Source organism: Prionailurus bengalensis, chromosome B1, assembly GCF_016509475.1.
Source record: "Prionailurus bengalensis isolate Pbe53 chromosome B1, Fcat_Pben_1.1_paternal_pri, whole genome shotgun sequence".
In the NCBI taxonomy this organism is placed as follows: domain Eukaryota; kingdom Metazoa; phylum Chordata; class Mammalia; order Carnivora; family Felidae; genus Prionailurus; species Prionailurus bengalensis.
The window spans coordinates 69,242,048-69,265,001 of NC_057344.1; the positions used below are offsets into that span (position 1 = coordinate 69,242,048).

Sequence of the window (22,954 nt, forward strand, 5' to 3'; positions counted from 1 at the left end):
TATTTTTTTACTCCACTCAAGAATCAAAGGCTATGTTCTTTTCATTGTATTTACCATTGATATTTAACTTCCCAGACTGACTCCCTTTTTGACTAGGAGTATAAACTGTTAGACATGTTGATATCAATTTGCCCTGGAATTAGGTTACATTAGTTTTCTTTCTTTTGCAGTATGGAGAACAAAGTCAAGCCACTATTGATAAAATAGGACACAGATACCAAAATCCATGGTAAGCACATGCTACTACATTTTAAATTAATTAATTAATTAGCCAATTAATTGATGTGTTTCCTTCCTAAACTAGTAATAGGGTTAATTTTTCTTTAAGTATATTAACGCTTTATTTCTTTTTATTTCAGGTACATTTCTTTATAAAGCTATGAATTTTTATTCCTAATAAAAACACAATTTTCATGGTCTATTAAGTTTAATTAAGGGCAGGAAAGAGGGGCAGAACAGGCACAGAGTAAGCAACTATTAGAATATTGTGAAGAAAAAGAGAACCAGCCTGCAGCTATTAAGAGTGGCAAGTGGATGATAAGGTAGATTTAACTATATAAATAATGCTTTCTGTGAAATAGCAACAATATAATCTTTTTTGGTTTAAAAAAAACCCCCTCATTTCGTGCTGTTGGCCTAGAAACCATCATCATGGGTAACCTTGGTTAATAAATGTAATTCTACTGAAGTCACACATCCACTTGAATTCATGCTATCATAAGGCAACCTAAATTAAACATGTCCACCTCAAGGTATGTTAAATTACAGGAAAAGAGCAAAACGTAGGTTTGTCACATATAATTCAGCTTCCTAAGAGGGAAGGGATCAATCAGCATTGCTTTTACAAGACTGCAGATTCAACATGTCTTTGTTATCCTTAGATTTTTGGAGGTGAGAGTTTCTGGAGCCTGTTTCACTCATTTTTACTTGTTGAAGGATATAGCTATTATCATGTGCAAAATTAATGAGTTCCAGTCTCTTTTTGCTCTACCACAACAACATAAATTACCAAAAAGAGAAAAGCCCTCAAACCCCATGTCAAAAACCTACTAGTCACTACAACACAATCCAAGACAACAAAAGATCTCATTGGGCAATTCCTGTAACTTACAAAGCAAAGCCTATGTTTAAATCCATAGAGAAATAGTTACAATTTATTTCTTGCAAAGCACATGTTCTCATTAAAATATCCACCTCACTTGATCAGATAACATTGCAGGCATCTATCTACAAATGCTCTATCAAATATTTCTAAGCCAAAAACCTCATTAGAGTCCACTGAAAATCAAAGAAACTTCAACAACTTTGGTGATAGAAGTATGAAAATCTGCTGTATTTATTTAAACATAGAAAACTTGTTAGAAAGTATCTGAGAGGGACACCTGGGTGGCTTAGTTGGTTGAGCATTAGACTCTTGATTTTGGCTCAGGTCATGGGATCGAAACCCACGCTGGGCTCCACGCTCAGCATGGATTTAGCTTAAGATTCTCTCTCTCCCTCTCTCTCTCTCTACCCCTCTTCTTTGCTTGTGCACTCTCTCTCTCTCTCTCTCTCTAAAATAATAAAAAAAGAAAAGAAAAGAAGTAAAATATCTGAGAAATATTGAAGCTTTGACTACTTTCCTTGGATGAAAGAATGTTGGCTATATTCATTTTTAGGGAATATGATATGGATTATGCCAGGTCATGACATGCAAACATTTATAAGAAAAGACTATACTTAAGGAATTGTGGATTCAATTGGGAAATTGGAGATTATATATATATATATTTGTATAAATTACAAAATCAATCTGCATATGTTAAATACTGACTGTGTAATGAAGACAATTATAATTACAAAATGATAACTAGAAAAGTTTAAAAGTTTTTAAAGTTTATTTTTATTTGACAGAGAAAGAGACAGAGAAGGGAGGGGCAGAGAGAGAGGGAAAGAGAGAATCCCAAGTAGGCTCCATGCTGTCAGCACAGAGCCCTATGGGGGGGCTCAATCCTACAAACCACGAGAACATGACCTGAGCCAAAATCAAAAGTCAGATGTTCAACCAACTGAGCCACCCAGGCACCCCTCTCATGCTTCTTAGTAACTTTTAAACATTACAAATATAATTCATGTTTGTGGCAACAAATCAATCAATATAGAGGTTTATTAAGAAAAAGTTAATAACCTGCTCTATTCCATCCAACTCATGATAAAATATTTCATTACAAAGGATATTTATGGGATATAAAGACTTGATTTTTCTAGGGACACTACTGGGCCTGAGGGTCAGAGAAGTGTTCACCAAGTAGGTAATTATTAAGGTGACTTCGGAAAGATGATCATAAGATCATTCCTGACAGAGTGAACAGCATGAGCAAATCTCCAAGGTGGGAAAGAGTATATCAGATTAGAACCTGGGGGGCTAGACTATGGGGATCAGTGGGAGGGAAGCAAGATGAGTGTCAGATTTCATAGAACCTCGTAGCTAGGTTAGGGAATTTGGATTGCAACTTAAGAACAAAGAGAATGCATTGGGTGATTTAAAGTAGAAAGCAACATGATCTAATTTTTAAGATTACTCTGGAATGTTGGACGGCTATGTAGAGAAAGAATTGAAACTTGTAGGAAGATCAGCAAGGAGACTATTTCATAGGCCCATCTTGAGTTTTCAGTATAACTTGCAAACAAACCAAAATAAGTTGTGATTATGGAGGCTATGGGGGAGGAGGAAGGATTTGAGTTTTCAAGGAAATGCAGGCTTTAAATAAATGGAAAAAAAAAAAAAAAGAAGAGGACACGGTATTTGCAGTCATCATGGGGAATAAGAATGTATTCAGCATTCAGATGAAGCAGATTTTAACATCATCTTAACTGTACAAGTGAAGAAATTGAATTTCAGAGGTTAAGTTCCATGACCAAGGGTCACAGTGCTAAATATTTCAGCCAAATTGACTGATCCCATTGATCTGGGTTGGGATCTGGGTGTGGATATTTTAAAAGGTCTCTCTGAGTGATTGCAATGTGCAGCCTGGGCTGAGAACCGCTAGTGAAGAAAGAAGGGGACTGAGCCTTGGGGGGTGCCCACATTGGGGACCAGATGAATGAGAGCTACAGTAAGAGAAAGGAGCCCTGGAGGAAGGGCCCTTGAGACAATAGAAGGCTTGGAGAATTTCAAACAGAGGTGTTTAATACACGGAAATGGAAATCCAGGAAAACAATAACAGACAAATGTTTGGAAGTTATCAGTGGTCTCAAAAGCGCACTGAAGGAAGGGTAGGATGATTTGAGTCAACACAACCAGCACTAAAGAATTTTTGTCCAAAAGAAAAAAAAAAGAAGAAGAATTTTTGTTCGCTGACATAATGGAGGCAAGTTTACTCTGTTTTTGAGACCAGAAGTCCAGTAAAGGACAATTAAAGGATTTCCTCCATTCTGAGGCATACTTTTTAAACTTTGGCTTTCTTGAAATCAGGATGTGTTTTATAATAGCTGTTTACAAATGTTGTATACAGATGTGGTGCCTCTTTTTTTTTCCCTCCCACGTAAAGCTGTTATTAAATCAACGGTGTGTTACACAATTTATTGCATCCTAAAGGCCAATAAAGATATACTTTGACAAACATGAAATGAAAACCTGCCCTGTGCCAGGTGCTCAGAATTAAAGAGTTAATAAGCAAGGTCCTTCCTTTCCAAAAGCTCACACACACACACACACACACACACACACAAGAGATGTAAACAGAAGATTTTAAAACAATATACGTTGATGGAGAACAATTGCAGTAACTGTGTGTGGGCTACTTCTATTTTCCCTTCTGAATTAAAGAAAACATTCTCCTGTTTCAAATATCTTAAGTTTCTCTAGATATAGGACCCTATGGTTAACTCATTTTCATACGGTCTCTTCTATTTGCACTTGGGTGTTTTCCATTATATACATATGGTATTTCTAATTTCAACAAGAAGCATAAAAAGCACAGATAGGAAATGAAAGAATAGCTTACAGTCAGATTAAAAGAGGTCATAGGAGAATGCCCTGTAAACAGTGAACCAGTAGGCTTTTCATTTTAAGAAGTTACGTGAGTTCTGCGGAAGCTGCACGCCTTTACTGAAGATAGTGGGGCATGGAAATATTTTGTTTTCTTCTTCTTTTCCTTGTTTCACACAGTGCTTGGCATGTATGGGCACTCCATTCATATTTGCTGAATCAGATATAAAAGACAAATCCTAGTTCTTATACTCCTAATGGTGCAAATTGGTATAGATCAGGCCAGAGAAGCTGGAGGAATTCAAGCAATGAGAACTTCCTGAGAGAGATGAAATTTAAGCTGGGTTTAGAAGGAAGATTTTAGGAAAATCTCTGGCTGCCTCCTTGGGTGGATTTTTTTACTCATGCAAATGAAAGACTTGCTGAGGTGATTATTTCAACAGAATTATTCACAGGTAAATATCATTCCAGGAAGGAGCTGCTGACCTGTCTCTGACCTAACGTCATGACAAAGTTGCCTCTTTGCCAACCAGAGCCCATGATATTAGCCACTTATTTGCTAATTTGTAGATTTATCTTAGGGATGGTGTCTTAATGAACACTTCAAGTTCCTGTGGACAGTAGATGGGGGTGGAGGGCAGTTGTCAAGAAGGCTGTAAATTCCAAGGTAAAGACAAGCACACACGATGTTAGCCAGGAAAAGAAGAGCAGCAAAAGTTTTAAAGGATCAGAAATAACGACAGCCTTCTCTATCTTTTCATTTACTTGGGAGTCACAGAGACACGGCTCTTTCCAGAGTGCTGTTTCTCCCGATCTGCTTTCTTATTGTCTGCCTTCTCGAAATGACAGGATTTGCTAGTCAGCACCATCCTCAAGACGTACACAGCATGGCATCGTTGAAAGAGTGCTGAGCTGAAAATCAAGAAAGCTGGTTTTGCTAGGAATTTATCCTTCCCAAGGAAATAATAAAGGAGATCACAAAGGTTTTGCTAAAAGGAAGTCCAACAGTGTTTGCAGTAATAGTCAGAAACAACCTAATATCTCCCAAATAGGAGACTGTGAAGAGTTAGAAAGCAGTATCACAGTGATTAAAGCTTGGGCTCTGCAGACAGATTTCCTGAGTTCAAGTCTTAGCTTTAACACCTATTAGCTGAGACACCTTGGAAAAATTATTTAAATTATGTATGCCTCAATTTCGTAATATACATAATGATGGTAGCAGAATCCACTCCATTGGGTTGTTACATAGATGTATTGTTATATACATAGCACTTAAAATAACACTTGTGGAAAAATAAATAAATAAATAAATAAAATAACACTTGTGGGGGCGCCCGGCTGGCTCAGTTGGTAGAGCATGAGACTCTTGATCTCAGGGTTGTGAGTTTGAGCTCCACATTGTGTGTAGAGATTACTTAAAAATAAAATCTGAAAAAATAGAAAATACTTGGTACATGCTAAGTACTCAGTAAATAGTGTGACCATGTAACTTATCACCCAGTACAGGATACTTTTGAGAGTGAAACAGAAAACTAATCAAATGGGTCACCTGAACAACAAACTAAACTGAACAAATCAGGCTACTCTATTAATAAATGTTTCTATTAGTTAAATAAATGAAGTACATTGAAATAATATAGCAAATGCATTTATTAGAATTCATATTATACATATTGTTAGCTAAAAACAAACAGTATAGAGATTTAGTATGGGATATAAATTCCATACTATATCTCTAAGTTAATCTCCCAAAAGTAGAACAGAAAGTCCAAGAGATGGAAACGAAAAATGGAAAAATATGAAAAAAAAATCAATTAAAATTAAATTAGTCTAATAACTTACCAATAAGAGATCTAGAAAGAGACCAGAAAAAAAACAGAAGGAAATCAATAATACAAGAAAATTTCTCAGAAGGGAATAATATGAATTTTCAAATTGAAAGTTTTCATCAAAGCAAAAAAAAAAAAATCCAAAACAAAACAAAATATAACAAGTCATGTCACTGACAAACTTGGTTATCATAGGGATGAAGAGACCATTTTAAAACTTTGGAGAGGACAAATGGGATATATACAAATTATCAGGAATCAATAAGTTATCAGACTTCTTGACAGCAATACCAAACTCTAAAAGACAATGGGACAATGCCTTCCACATCTGACACAAAGTGACTTCCAAACTAGAATTCTATACCCAGCCAAACAATCAAGAGGGAGGGTAGAAAAAAGACATTCTCGGGGCACCTGGGTGGCTCAGTCAGTTAAGCTTCTGACTCCTGATTTCGGCTCAGGTCATGATCTCCTGGTTCTGGGTTCCAGCCCCCTGTTGGGCTCTGTGATGACAGGGTGGAGCCTGCTTGGGATTCTCCGTCTCCCTCTCTCTCTTTGCCCCTTCCCTGCTCTTGCACTCTCTCTCTCAAAATAAATAAATGAAACATAAAATAAATAAATAAATAAATACATAAATAAATAAAAACATAAATAAATATTTTCAGACAAGTATGTACAAAAAATAAATACACCTCAAAGTATTTTGTCCTAGGAAGCAACTGGAAAATATTATAGCAAGACAATGGGGGTATAAATCAAGAAAAGACAAAAGAAGACAACGCAAGAAATGAAAGACTCAATGCAAGAAACAAATTTCCTTTGACAGGCAAAGAGAATTCTCAAGGTGGTGTTAAAGGAACATACCAGGAATATGGTTATACAGGGCCCAGGGATCTATCAAATCAGATAGGAACACGACAAATGGAGGCTTCAGAGAGAGCGTTTATTGTATGCAAACATTGGGTTAACTTCCAAAAGAACTAAATGAGCTAAAAAGTTGTTGCTTTTGGAGAAGAGAACATTGGGCAGGGAGCAGGGAGCAGGGAGAGAAAGGGAGTATTGTTTTTACTACAAGCTTTTTAGTACTATTTATAGGTATTATGTACCTATACCTAAATTATTTCATTAAAATTGAAAAAAATTAACACTGCATTATGCACAATGTACAAGCATTTTATTTTGATAAAAATAACAGTTAAGTAGAATAGTCAACTAGAACTTTAGCAGTTTGGGCCCTTAAGTTGAAAAAATTTCTGTCTAAACTAGAACTTCTAGTATTAAAGAAATATTCACTGACCTGAATAAACAGGGCTTTCTGTTGACTCCGAAAGGTGTAACATGTGCCTGTATCTGGCATTAGTGAGGGGATGTGTAGAAAATTGCTGGTTTTATTCCATAATGAAACACTGCCAAAACCAGTCGTTAAACTAGCACAGACTTAATGACAGCCACTATTTTAAAATATATTGGTATATAAACGTGTGCTTTTTTTCTCGGAGCTGTTTTCCTCAAAACAGCCATAAATCTTGACAGCTTTCTATTTTTAAGGCTGTCCGTGCCTGGCCCACTGGAGGGATTTCCGTTGAGTGTTAAGTAACAATATTCTGTAACTTTTGAAATCATCAGCACCTGCTTCTGTTTCGGCCCCTTTGGTCCATTACCTAAAAGCTGTCTTTGCACTTCCTTCCACCAAGCCTCCTCCCCTCCAGCCTCCTCTTCAGCTGGGTAGAGAGGGATGTGGGGGTTTCTCATCGAAGCTGCAGGTGTTGTTAGGTCAGCACAGAACACCCGCAGCTGTCACCGCTATAGCACCACACAAATAGCCGGTGCCCATTTATCTATTCAATAAATGTCCACCTGCCAACTGTGTCCCAGGCACAGTGCTGGGTCTGGGGGTTCGGGTGTGAACAAAACAGACATTATTTCCTGCCGTCTTTACATTCTATCAGGAAGGCAGGGCAGAAACAGCCTAAAACAAGATGGATAATTTAATTGTAGGACATGCCATAGGGAGGAACGCAGGATGCATGTAAATGTTTCTTATGGAATAAATTAATATTCCTCATCACAGGACAGAGCACTTACAGCAAAAGGGTAAAATGCAACCATTTTGGAAAATCTACTGTTTTTGAAAGAAAAGTGAGCCAAATAAGAGATGGTGTTGTTACTCCTAAGAGGAAGCTTACTAGGCTATTACTTGATGCCCAGGTGTTCCTTTCAGAACGTGGCTCTTCACAACGCATTACTCTCCGTATAATTTATGAAAGATACGGGTGTCTGAAGTGTGTAAGAAAGAGGCACTATCAATTCCCTGGCCTATCATCTATAATTTCTCAGCATTTCAGATGTCAGAACTGTAGCTCTTAGAGCCTGTTCAGAAGACCAGGGTTACTGAGAGAGCAGCTGCTGGGCCCAACAACATGGTTTATGGCAATGAAATTCAAGCATGCCTTGCAAACTAATAGTAAACAGATGAGCTAAAATTTTAGGCCCAGGCAAAGAGAGTTGACATACTGAAAAGAGTACAGAAAAACAAGAATGAGGTATAAGTGTTCAGCATGTTTTTATTTCACTATTACCTATTCAATTTGGTAAAGCCACAAGCATATCGTGATCATGATAATCTTAAACATTCTTACATCACCAACATTTATATAAATGGTTTACAAGAGATCAACAGTATCACTTAGCTAATATCTGTAGCACCAAATGAAGCAACAGAATAATAATCACTCAGCCCATTTAATGTGCATTACTATCATTTCTTATCATTATTTCCTTTACTTTTTTATAAGCCCACTCACAATTTTAGGTTTCTGTAACTGGAAGATCAAGACTCTGCAAATGGACAGGGTTGTGCTTAATTCCCTTATCGCACATGAGAAGATGTGGATCTTATGTTGTCATAAATGTAGATGCTCTCTAAACCTCAGTTTCAAGGAAAAAGGGGATAATCTATCTCATAGGGTTCTCTTGAGAATGGAGAGTACTACAATATATGTAAAATACCTAGCATGGATATGACACACAAAAGGTTAGTTCCCTTCCCCATTTTAAGAAAGTCTCAAAAGTACCACAGAATCGGCCACTTCCTTAAGTCTTTCTATTCATTTTTGAAAACTATCACCTCAAAATTAATTCTTTAAGTTTTTTTTTTAATGTTTATTTTTGAGAGAGAGAGACAGAGACAGAGCACGAGCAGGGGAGGGACAGAGAGAGGGGGAGACACAGAATCCAAAGCAGGCTCCAGGCTCTGAGCTGTCAGCACAGAGCCTCACGTGGGGCTCAAACTCACAAACTGTGAGATCATGACTTGAGCCGAAGTCCTATGCTTAACTGACTGAGCCACCCAGGTGCCCCTAAATTGATTAATTATAATTTTATTTTCTTCCATAAAATTTGTCAGTGAGCACTAGACTGTTTTGAGATACATTATTTGCTTTCTGCTTTAAAAAGAAAATGATCATTGGGGTGCGTGGGTGGCCCAGTAGATTACGCATCCATCTCTTCATTTTGGCTCATGTCATGATTTCGTGGTTCATGGTTTCCAGCCCCATGTTGGATTCTGTGCTAGTCACACAGAGCCTGCTTGGGATCCTGTCTCTCCTTCTCTCTCTGCCCCTTCCCTGCTTGTGTTCTCTCTCTCTCTCTCTCTCTCTCTCTCAAAATAAATAAACTTAAAAACTGAGAATAAACTGAGGGTTGATGGGGGATGGGAGGGAGGGGAGGGTGGGTGATGGGCACTGAGGAGGGCACCTGTTGGGATGAGCACTGGGTGTTGTATGGAAACCAATTTGACAATAAATTTCATATTAAAAAAATAATAATAAAATAAAAAAACAAAATAAATAAACTTAAATTTTTTAATAAAAAAATTATCATTAACATTTTTTTTTCCATCTTTCTGGTAGGGAATAAAACCATTTCAAAGAATTTGAGTTTGGAAAAACTTCAGCTTTTTGTAGTGGTGAATTTAGTATCTGTGGTATATCATTTATCATCAATGTTAGCATTAGGTCTGTGATGGGTACATTTCCCCAAACATTCATTGAGCACAGTGATGGGGAAGAGACCTGCAGTGCTCAGATGGGCTATTTAAAGACTAAAAACAAGGGGTACCTGGGTGGCTCAGTAGGTTAAGTGTCAACTTTGGCTCAGGTCGTGATTTCACAGTTTGTGAGTTCGAGCCCTACATAGGGCTCTGTGCTGATCATGCAGAGCCTGGAGCCTGCTTCGGATTCTGTGTCTCCATCTCTCTGCCCCTACCTTGCTCATGCTTTTTCTCTCTCTCAAAAATGAATAAACAAAAACCAAACCAAAACAAAACAAATTAAAAAAATGCTGTGAGAGTCCCTGTAGCAGGGATGTTTTGAAATTATTAATAATCAGAAGGACTTCTCTTGTTCAGCATGAATTTTAATCCAAATTAAATAGCCTCCTTGATATTCAAAGAGTAAATACACTTTTGTGACTACTTTGGTTTATAGGCTTTAATTGGACCACTCATTTATTGAGTCAATAAATCAGTAAATATGTTTGGGGTACTCTCCTTTCCATCAAACAGCTCACAGTGTTGTGGGGGAAATAGACATGCAGATAATTTGGAAACATGGACAGAACAAGGTTATAGCCACACAGGGGTATTATGCATATAACCCAGCACAGGGGTGAGGAGAGGAGTTACAGAAGGCTCCCTGTGGAGGAGTGTGAAAAGGTGAGTTTAGGTAATAGAGGATGAGCAGGGATGCAGGGACAGAGTGTTCTCAGAAGAGCAGACATCAGCAATAGACATTCAGAAATGATAAATAACATTGATGGATGCATAAATGCTTTAGTGCTCCTGGACCCCAAAGTGTAATGAATGGTGCAGGGGCAAGTAAAGCCAGAACTGTGGTCAGGACTTAGATTATGAAGAGTTCACTTTTTTTAAAGTTTTTATCTAAATTCCAGTTAGTTAAGATACAGTATAATATTAGTTTCAAGAGTTCACTCTTGAGTTCTGGCTTTTAGAAAATGGAGAACTCCAAGAAGCAACTTAAATTTTATCCACCTATCCTTTCTGCACAGTACCCAAAGTGGTAAAGTCAAGTTTAGATTTTGGATAGGGGATGGATATGAGGGGGCATCACTGGAGACAGGGAAGAACAGGCAGGAGTCTGTTAGGGCCAGGAGAATGATGGCAATCTGCAGGGATGGGAGTCAAGATGGAGAGGAGGGAACAAATTCCAGAATTAAAAAGGATGAAAATTGTCAAGACTTAGGTATCAGGTGTAGAAGATGAAAGTAATATTAAAGGCAGTGGCAACTCCCAATTTCTAGTTTGAGTGAATAATTTTTTTTTTTATTTGAGAGAGAGAGAGAGAGAAAGAGCGAGCAAGCAGGGGAGAGGGGCAGAGACAGAAAGAGGGAATCTTAAGCAGGCTCCATGCTTAGCATGGACCTGACACAGGGCTTGATCCCATGACCCTGGGATCATTACCTGACCTGAAATCAAGAATCAGATGCTCAGCCGAGCCACCCACAGGAACCCCATGAATGATTTGATAGTGGAGCAACTCAGACCAAGCACAGAAGGAGCATCTCCATTAAAGAGAAGAAGGTAAGGAGATGCTGAGTTCAGGTGGATGTGAAGTACCAGTGGGACATCCAGTAAGAGGCAGATAGATAAATATGTCAAACTATTTGAAAGAACTATGCCGAGGAGCTTTTTCTGTCATCATAATTATGTTGTATCTGAAAATACGTGGGTGGATGAGAGGAGAGAAGAACAGAGGAATAAAGACAGAATTTTAAGGAATTCAAACTCGGTTTAAAAAAGGAAAAGAACCATGTCCTAGAAGAAACAAAGGAGAAACAGGAGGATCAGATGTCCAAAGCGAAATACGATGTGTATTGAACAATGTCCACTGAAGAAAGTAGACAGGAAGTCATCGGAGACCGTGGTGAGACCAGAACAAATAAAACAATTTGGGAGAAGAGGCAGGAAGAGAGGGAGGGAAGCTCAAGTAGGGTGGGTTGAGGTATGAATGGGAGATGAAGTGGAATCAACAAGTACAAGGCAAGGTTTTGGAAAATTTGGATAAGAAAGGAAGAAAATATAAATAGTAACTAGAGGAGGTGAAGGGTCAAGTGTAGGCTTTTTTAGGATAGGAGAAACGTTATCCTAGAGAAGGCTTCACTGCTGTGGAGCAATATTCTTGGTTAAGTGGTGATGCGACTGTGGGCTCAATGGCCCAGGTCAATGTGGAGACCACAGATGAAGAGAAAAACCCCCTCATTCCCAGAGACTGATAGGGTTTCCTCAACTAGGTAGTTGGGGATGTTCTTGTACATGTGAATGTGGGGTAGGCATTGATGGTGGTGGTTGAAAGAGTGTAGAGCTGATGGCCTCAGTGTTCTCCATGGAGTATTTTTTGTGTGTAGATTTTTTTTATGGTGGTAGAATATACATAACATAGAATACTATTTTAATCATTCTTAAGTGTACATTCGATGGCTCATGAAGTGTTGTGCAAGGCTCTGTCCTCGAGAACCAATGAAAGTAGTGGGAATGAGATACGAGTAGGAGTCTTGAGGAAACAAGGAAGGTCTAGGACAGCTGTTGAAGACATTCACTAAGGACAACTAAAAAGCTTGCTGTCCTGTAGAGTAGTAAAGGCTCAACTGAGGTTGGAGACTACATGTCTACATCAGCAAGGATATCCAGTGTCCCATATCCACCTTGACATAGGAGCCAAGAAAAACTGGAGTCAGGGTAACTGCCCACATTTTGGAAAAGGAAAATTATATCTGTACCTCATAACATACAATAAGATAAATTCCAGAGGGACTAAACAATTAACCACTTTAAAAGTGAAATGTTATAGAATAAAATATACAGGAACATTCATATTATGTTTACATAGTCTGAGGGTGCAGAGATGTCAGGCTGTAGCATTAAGCCGCAGTCGAGAGTTTGAGAGTGTACTCTTCATCACTTTACCTCCAAATGTTGCTTCATACTTACAATAGGATCCTTAGGAGCATCTTGGGTTTGTACCAAATAATTTGAATTCAATTTTCAATAGTATCACCCCTGTTCCTTATTCCATCCAAACCGTGGACAACTATAGTGCCAAGTAAATAAGACAATTCCTGCCCTCAAAAAAATTATCATTTAGGGCGAAGAGACCCATAAACAGATAATTATACTAGAGTATATTAGGATGCAGTGATAGAATATTGAGTCAGTCAAGATTTATTGATTACATATTTGTGCCTGACTAGGTCTGGTACTGTGTTTATACACTTAACAAAGTGAAACAACAAAGTGCAAAATAGGGAGTATTTTAGAGGGTGCAACAAAAACACGTATCTGGGATACGAAACTTTGAGGAAGGATCAGGAAGGCTCCCTAAGGTCCCCTGAGCTGCAAGGATGTGTAGGAGTTAGCTTCTAGAACTGCTGTTTTAAGATTCCAAGATGCTATCTCTTTAGAGATGTGGAGATCATGTTCAGATACATGACCTCAGATGTCCAGACACATGTTCAGATACATCATGTTCAGACACATCACCTTCACATGTTCAGATACATCACCTTGAAGCACATTCCCACATATTTGACAAAAACTTTTCACTTCTGGCCTCCATAGCAATGTGTAAAGATGGTAGGGTTTTTACAGAATGCTGTAGCTTGCTTTCTGTCTAGCAGCCTAAAGGCTAACTCATTAAAATTCACAGATGAATTACATGGTGGGCGGCAGAACAAATGTTTTCTACCCTGAGCCCAGCTAAGGCCTTCAAGACAGTTTCTCCCTGAATCTAAGTCACTCTTTGCAGCTGCTCAGTAGGACATGATTCAGGCTTCACCTCCTCCTCCAAATCTATCAAGACACAACCCGACCCTGGATTTTTTTGCTTTTTGTTTTTTTGTTTTTATTTTTTGGTTGTTAGCTGCATATGGTAACAAGAAAGAATAGGAAAATGATACTGGTTCCACACTTGGTTTGACTTTGGAACCATGTACATATCTTACAGGTAAGATATGTGTGTTACCTTATATCTTCCCTTTAATTTATAAAATAATTTAAATATAAAGTTAAAAAAAAAAACTGGATGTGTACCCAGTTGATGGTTTAGCCTACAGAGACGAAATATTCCAAGGGACTTTAAAGAGTAGTAGTTTGAGTACAGTGTCTGGCGGGGTATATTCTAAGAACAAAAAGAACTTCAATAAGCTTGGGAGAAGTGTTGGCTGTGTTACTCTGACTGCTGTGGGATAAAGCAAATGGGCAAGAATGTGATGTTCTTATTCAATCATTACTGGGTTGGTTAATTGCCAGGATTCCTGAAGTGGCAGAAAGGAAATACAGATGTTAAGATAAAAGAGCTAAAAATCAAACTCAGAATGGGATTGGGAGCTATATATGTGCACATATGTTTGACTGTACATGTTTCTATGTATTTTTTCATGGCTCAATTTTCTATGAAGGCCTAGACATAGGAACCAACTCAGTAGCTGTGAGCTCTCCTACTACCCAGATTCTACTCTTCATTTATTTATTTACTAATTTTTAAGTAAGATCCACACCTAACATAGGGCTTGAACTCCTAACACTAAGAGCAAGAGTCGCATGCTCTACCGACTGAGCCAGCAAGGTGTCCCCAGATTCTACTCTTCAGATACTTCTTCCACTAAAAGGAACTGGGGATTTTGGAGAAATGGTTGATTCTGGATCTGGAGAAGGAAATGGAAAACATAGGCATGGTACATCATGCCATACCAGATGAGGAAGCTACCCAAAACTGCTACAGTCCTGTCTAAGGGACCTAGGAGCCAAACTTGAAGAGGATCCCATCAGCCAAAAATAGGACAACTTTAAGTAAAGGGTAGTAACCACAGTGGATTAATAGATATTATACATACATATACACGTACATGAACATTTATGAGTTTATAATGGCTACTTTAAAAACTACAACAGGGGCACCTGGATGACTCAGTAGGTTAAGCATCTGACCCCTGAATTGGGCTCAGGTCATAATCTCACAGTTTGTGGGACTGAGCCCCGAGTCACACTCTGCCCACAACACAGAGCCCGCTTGGGATTCTCTCTGTCGCTCTTTCTCTGTCCCTCTCCCCATTGAAAACATTTTTTTTTCAAAGTTTATTTATTTGTTTGGAGAGAAAGAGAAAAATAATATGAGCAGGGGAGGGGCAGAGAGAGAGAGAGAGACAGAATCCGAAGCAGGCTCCAGGCTCTGAACTGTCAGCACGGAGCCCGACGTGGGTCTCAAACTCACAAGCCATGAGATCATGACCTAAGCCAAAGTCGGATGCTCAACCGACTGAGCCATCCAGGAGCGCCCCACCCGCCCAAATTTTTTTAAAAACATACAACAAACTGGTCATATTGGAGGATTCCAATAAATCAACTTATTATTTTAAAAATGGGTGAATAAAAGGAAATAATCAAATATTAATTTTGACTTTCTAATATTAACTGTACCACTGCAAACCAAATAGAAGTTGAGATAACTTTTTAATAAGCAATATAATCTAGCTAATAAAGAAGGAACAACAGAATTAGGACATCACATCTTTGAGAACTGTAATAAATTAATGAATCTAGGCACTGATTATCAATGGCTACCAAAATCACAAAAGAGAAACAGTCAGATATTATGTACCTCTTGATGGAAATACCACCACCTAGAAAGTTATTGTGGGCTGAACTGCCCCCCCCCAAAAAAAACTCATGTGCTGAAGTCCTAACGCCTAGTACCTCAAAATGTGACTGTATTTGGAGATGGGGCCTTCAAAGAGGGACTATCTATTTATTTATTTATTATTTTTATTGTTTGTTTGTTTATTTATTTATTTATTTATTTATTTATTTATTTATTTATTTATTTTCAGAGTGGGAGAGAGAGAGAACATGAGCATGAGTGGGGGAGGGGCAGAGAGAGAAGAGAGAATTCCAATCAGGCTTCATGCTTTCAGCACAGAGCTCAACACGGGGCTCAATCCCACCAACTGTGAGATTATGACCTGAGCCAAAATCAAGAGTTGGAAGCTTAACTGACTGAGCCACCCAGGCATCCCTCAAAGAGATATGTAAATTAAAATAAGGCCATCAATTAGTCCCTAATCCAATATGACAGATGTCCTTATAAGAGGAGATTTGAACACATACACACACATACACACACACACACACACACACACACACACACACACACGTGCAGGGAAGATCACGTGAAGACACAGGGAGGTGATAACCACCAAGTCAAGGAGAGAGGCCTTAGAAGAAACCAACTCTGCCAACACCATGATCTTGGACTTCTAGCCTCCAGAATAGTAAGAAAATATATTTCTATTGTTTTAGCCACCCAGTCTGTTGTACTTTGTTATAGAAGCTTTAGCAAATTAATACAGCAGTCTTGCCCCCAAAACCCAACGTGACTTAGATCAAACCTCTAAATCCAACTAACAATGTACAGGAAATAAGCTGGCAGCAGAAAATGTTAAATGACATCATGGAGATGTCAGAAGAACGTATTGTGGGAAGTTTTATAGGACATGTGGCCCAGTCTCTTCAACAAATAAATAGCAAGAAAGAGAAGAGAAGAGATAGGAGAGGTGGGGGGAGGTATAGAAGGAGAAGGAGAAAAGAGATGAAATAGAACCCACGAATTAAGAGAAACTCAAAAGATTTATCAACCAACTGAAGGCGTCAAACTTATTTGGATTCTGCTAAAAACATACAAACAGAAGGAACTAAAATTCTGAATGCTGACTATACAGTGAAATTGTTAAAATTTTTTTTAAGTTTCTTTTTTTTTTTTTTTAAAGCTTATTCATTTTTAAGAGAGTGAGAGACAGAGTGTGAATGGGGGAGGGGCAGAGAGAGAGGGATACACAGAATCCGAAACAGGCTCCAGGCTCCGAGCTGTCAGCACAGAGCCTCACGTGGGGCTCAAACTCACGAGTCACGGATGCTTAACCAACTGAGCTACCCAGGCGCCCCAAGAAAAAGAGGTTTTAAATTGTTGAGAGTCATACCAGAAAGATACGATATCTTAGAGGGGCAAGATTAGTAAGTAGGATAGAAAGGAAATAAGACTGGCTACAAATTAAAGTGTTTAAAGTTGGGTGATGGGTACCTAGGGATCTTTAAACTAATTTGTCTCTTCTTATGTGTATAATATTCAAATCTCCAAAGTGACTAAAATGGAATTGTATCAATTTTATCCTTAGTTAATGAAGGTCAAGATTCACCATCTGGATAGATAAACTTGTCCAAAACTAAATTGAGTCAATACTGTTACAGTCTTCCAGCTAACCTTCACTTGGATGGCTGTCAAGCAGCTGAAATAAATGTTGCTCTCCTTCCTTTGCCTTTTGGTTCTCTGATACTCACACAAATAAGTAAGTGGTGCCCAGGAAGCACCAGCATGAAGAGAAGCCCCGGACTTGATAATTTCAGAAGTCCTTAGCTGCTGAAATTGCAAAAATTCCTGAGTGTCGTATATAAAATCTCTCATTTCTCTAGCAACACTAGGAATTATATTCCACATTCCTAAAATGTCAATTCCTAGTCAATCCAATATGCTGCCATTTCTGGTAAGATGTGGGACAGCTGCCTCTGAGTCTATGTGCTGGAGAGACAGTCACTTCCTATAAATCATTTTAAAATACTGAATGAGAGTCAATGAACACCTCTGTGTACCTCTACACCGTGGACACACTCTCGGCAACAGGAGCCTTGTGGAGTAAGCTATTCCGCAAAGGAAGACAACGTGTTTGATTTCGATTGCATAACCCGTGGAACTGGAAGCCCAGCTGGCACCCAGAAGGGCAACCAGCAACGTGCTGGTGACATCACTGTGGCAAGGACAGCATTTTTCACATTCTGGAGCTCGGAGAAGACAATCTGGCAAAGTAATGAAAAAGTGTTCACTTAGGGTAATGTGAAATGTTTCTTGTTTAAATTAATTCTTTACTTCAACATAGTGGTAGAATATTTAACAAGCCTTTTGAATAAAGTGGTTTCACTTCCTATGAAGTAACACAATAAATCAAACCAAAACAATCACAATCCGAGGTCTGAAGCATATGGTGTGTGTAATTTTACAGAATTGCACAAGCCTTTGATGCTTTCCTTCTAGAAGAAAGTCTGAGAGTGGGCTTTTTCTACTTAAAAGAAAAATATTCTTACCGTTCGCGATCTCTTTCTTTTAAAAATAGCTTTTAAGCAATATTCTTATGTTTGAAATATGCTGGCAGTTTGGGAAGACTTCTCTTGTGTTTTCCCAAACACTTCTTTGGGAAGCAATTTCTTTTCTATCCTTGAGGCAGTATATGTTTCATACTAATGTGAATTACACACTTCTGTTTATACATTTAAATAATCCTATCCACTTTTGCAAAACAGTTTGTGGGGCGCCTGGGTGGCGCAGTCGGTTAAGCGTCCGACTTCAGCCAGGTCACGATCTCGCGGTCTGTGAGTTCGAGCCCCGCATCAGGCTCTGGGCTGATGGCTCAGAGCCTGGAGCCTGTTTCCGATTCTGTGTCTCCCTCTCTCTCTGCCCCTCCCCCGTTCATGTTCTGTCTCTCTCTGTCCCAAAAATAAATAAACGTTAAAAAAAAAAAAAATTAAAAAAAAAAAAAAACAGTTTGTGCCCATAGATACGGAGACCTGTTTAATAAACTTGTTTCTGAATTGCTAATGACATAGAACTGGTCATAGGCATTTTTGCTCTTTGGGGAAGAAGGGCACTATTAACCAAGAATAAAAGATTCAAACAAACATAAAAGCTTATCTTCTACATTTCATCATGAATGATGAACTTCATCACGAAGTGTATTGTAGTCAAATAACCTCTTAGTAATCATTCCATTCATCCAGGTACAGCAGTAAATAAGCAATTGTTTATTCATATACTAATGTCTTTGCCCTTTTGCCATGTGTCCATTTTACATGGACTGCCAGCTTTCTCTACAGTCTCCCAGAGGACCTGCTACACTAACAAACACAGACCAGGCGTTTGGTCAATAAACTCTAGCTAAGAAAACTAATAGCTAATAAGTTCTAGTTGTCTGCTTGTCTAAAGACAGAATCAGCATATAGACAGCTCTGGATCTCTGATGCTATAAATTATTCCAAATTGTCCTAATCATTCAGCTGAATATTACTTTGAACATGTATCTTAAATAGGTTAAGTTACAACTCAGAGGTGGCACATCAATTTTCCTAGTATCCTGAAGACAGAACATTAAACAAGTAAGCATGACATATGCCTTCCAGATAAATCTCTATAAGCTCCTTTGAATAGGAATTACTAAAAATTAGCTTCTTTTATAAGCCTCTTTTTCTTTCCACTCAGTAGGAATCTCCTGGGCAACAATGAACCTCGGATAAATTCTATTGACGTTAAATTTTTCTCCATGAATAATTGCTGAATATAATTGCACACTCATTTTGTTTGTCCAAATATGAAATATCCAGAAAATATGTTTTTAATAATCTCTATGACAGCTGTTGATCTAGGATCAAGTAAGTGTTATCCCAGAGGATTAAGTTTATATCTTTTGAAAACAAGACACAGCATCATCCTGCATGATTCTATAGGGGCAGGGAAAGAAGATCAATGTATAAGCGATAAGGTTGGACTTAACTAAATGAGGATATGGCTAAAACTGACTTGCAGCACCCAAATTTCCTCAGTTCTTCCTTTGTGGTACTGCCCCTTCAAGATATATTCTCTCTAGAAGGGCCAGGTAATAACGCTTTATAGTACCTCTCCCTGACTGGGTGAACTGGAAGCCTGGTCTCTGCTTGTGGAATAAAAGGAAACAGCAAGGCAGAGTCTAAGGGAGTATTTTCTCAGGCAGCTGGTGTCTGAAATCATACGACATATGTGACTGCCTATGTCAGCAGGAACACCCACTCCATCTATGTAGAAGGCCAATTCAGAAAAGGAAAAAATACAATTAAAAACATCTTTAAAGCCCTAATGGTAATTCCTTGGCAGATTCTGACTTTAGGTGGAGACTACACCATAAATTCAGAAAGATTCTTTAAAAAAACAGGGGTCTTATTTTCTTGCAAATGTTCCAAAGAGAAAATAACAGAGAGAGAGAAGGCCTGTTCTCCCAGAAAGCATAGATCCTGCCAAATGATTTCTAAATGTGTTTCTCAAAAATTTCCATGTGCCATCCACGGCTGTTGAGTACTTCTGGAAATGGAAAGAGCAGAAATCAATGACCCTGTGAGAAAGCAAACATTTAAGGGAACTAGCCTGCTGAGAAAATAGGTAGTCACGCTTTTCAGTCACCATACAGATACAGCAGTAGTCTCTCCACAGGCCAGATATACACAGTTACATCATTTTATGATGCTGCAGGGAAGATGCTGAGGCCCTAAGGGGAAGTTTCCATATATTTCGCTCTTTGAAACTCAAGTGAATAACTGTTTCTGGGTCTGTATTAGACAACCAGACTGACTCACTGGAACCTAAACAGTTAGTAATTTGTTTCTTTAACTGTGGAATCCAGAAGACCATAATTTTACCACTTATTAGAACTATTTTTAGCCAACCAGAGGGAATCCAAAAGATGTCCAAATAGTGGAAAAAGCTTTGCTCTTGGGAAAGACTGATGCTGGGTGGTCAATCTCCAGAATAAGCAGCTACTTTGATCAGTTTAAGTAAACATATTAATTCAAGCTGGTTATTTCGCCAACATACTGAGAGTTCACTGAATTGTTGGGTCATGAATCAAAGAGGCTGCCCAGAGTTTCCTATGGGTTCAACTCTAGTTATAAAAAAGGCGGGAACCCCAAAGACTGAGCAGAGCACCAGCCCTAGCAGAGCCCTGTTCTCAGCTATCCAGAGTGTTTTCTCTGGCAGAAGTGTCTAAATGAAAGTTGTTTGTCCCATCAGTTTTAGACAGTTACATAAGCGAGGCCCAGCCAGTCATTTCCTAACTTAGCACTGAAATCTATTTTATCTTCTCAGCCCATTTCTCCGCTGTCCAGGCTGCTAGGAAAATTTTGGTCATTTCCCAAGTAACCAACAATTTTTAAGGAAAATCAGACATGTGTTATTATAAAAAGAATACATGTTCACGGCTTTTAAAATTCAAACAGCAAAAGAGAGAGTATGAATTTAAAATCAATTCCACCTCATTCCAAACCCTCCATCACGGACTGTCACAGACCCTCCCGCTGGAGGTAACTACAAAGCTATTTCTTTGTATCTTTATACAAGTGAACAAAATGGACAAAAAACATGTTCTAGGTCAGGAACTCTGCTAGACATTGGAAACACACAAAAGTAAGAAACAGTTCCTTCCTTTTACTTGCAGATTTACTGAGAGTGAGAGTCACCATGACGACACCAGTATAATAGGTATACCACGTAGTATGGGGAACAAAGTAGGTCATGACTGTGGCCCACTGTGGAAGGTCAGGCCTTGTAGAAGATGTAACACGAGCTACATTATGAAGGCGTGGGAAATAAAAAGGAGAACGTGGAAGTGGAGCTAGGAAAGGAACCTCAGCCATAAGGAATTGCATAAGCAAAGGCATGATGTGTTGAGGTGTGGCTAAAACGGGGTACTGGTTCAAGGGTGCGGTGGGAGGCAAGACTGGAACTGCAGGACAGGGGCCAGATTGTGTACTGTTTCAAATGCCATAACCAAAGATTTTGCGCTTAATTCTGGAGGCAACAAACTGTTGTTTTTATGTTTTCAAGTAAGAAAGTGATATCATCAAATCTGTGTGTTAGAAAGAATACCTGGCACATAATGAGCGTAGAAAACTGTTTGCTGAATGGATGGAGTGGAGAAAGGGGAGGCCGAAGGAAGGAAGACTGGTGATATTGTAATCATCACAATGAAGGGAGCCGGAATTATAGAGGTGGGCATGGCGGGATGGTTTAGAGAAAGACTCAGTGGGACTTGGCAACCAATTAAATGTGGAGGAACGGAGGAGATGTAAAAGTCGAAGGCGATTCTGATTGTCTCTTTTGGGTGGCTGTGTATAGGGTTATGTCATTCCTCAAAATAGGGAATATGGGAAGGAGAGGGTATTTGAGGGAGGAGCAGAGGTAGGGAGATGGGGAAATGAGGTGAGAGGCAATAAATGGCCAACACTTCACTGAATTTCTACCACGGGTCAGATACTGTTTTAAGTGCTTTATAAACATTAACTCATGAAACTCATGAAGAGTAGTATTATAATATTACTCCCATTTTACAGATGAGATTGCATAAGCTTAGAATCCAACAACTGCTTTTTAACTGATCTTGGATAAATTGCTGAGTCAATCTAACCTCAGCTGTAAAAAGCAGAAAATTATATCTACCATATGGGATTCTTATGAAAATTAGAGGTAATACATATCAAGCAACTAGCATAGTTCCTGGAAGCTCATATATCTTAATGAATGCTAGAAATTATTACTAGTTATGAGATACCCTGGTACTATGATCAGTAAGAATCTTGGAATTTGTGTTTAAATTACAGAGGTGAAAGTAGAAATTTTTGACATCAGTATTTTGATGTGAGTTGGATCACTGGATGTAAATGCTATTTCCTGGTTTGGAGATGGGTGGTAGCATACCAAGAGATGAGAATCAAAGATGGAATTCTGGGGAATACCAATGATAAAGAAGCAAAAAGAGTAAGAGATTCTTCTAAAAGAATGTAGATGAAGTAATATAAGGAGAGGAGAGACATAAAGAGAAGAACTTTGGAAGCCCAAGTGGAAAAGAGGGAGGAGGGCAATGTCAACAGCTGCAAAAGCTTCTGGGAAATCATACTAGAAAGTCTGAGAAGAGATGGTTTGATCTGGCAGATGGGAAGGAGGCTGCTGTTGGCTGAGGTAAGAATCATCACAATGAAGTAATGCAACAGAAAGCAGAAGGCAGAATATGGAGGAGGTGCAAATGAAGAAGTGGAAACAGAAGACACAGACAATTTCTCCTTAAACAGTGAGCCTCCATGACACTTTAAAATAATTCTGTTTGGGAAGCACTTCAGGCATAGTGCATTAAGGACCTCCAAAAATATACTCTTCCAAAAAGAAATAAGAGCACTGGGCAAAAATTGTCAAAATTACTTTTTTAAAAAACATTGGAAGCTAATAAACAAATACTTCCAATGATC

The 22,954-nt window shown here is 38.6% G+C and overlaps 1 protein-coding gene across 1 annotated transcript in view; it reads left to right on the forward strand.

Annotated features, from left to right (window-relative positions):
- Positions 1-22,954, forward strand: part of CB1H4orf45 (chromosome B1 C4orf45 homolog) — a 100,116-nt gene that overhangs the window by 54,921 nt on the left and 22,241 nt on the right. Inside the window, exon 3 of the mRNA XM_043566519.1 lies at positions 171-229. Coding sequence (XP_043422454.1) covers positions 171-229 — 59 coding nt within the window. The remainder of the gene's footprint in view (positions 1-170; positions 230-22,954) is intronic.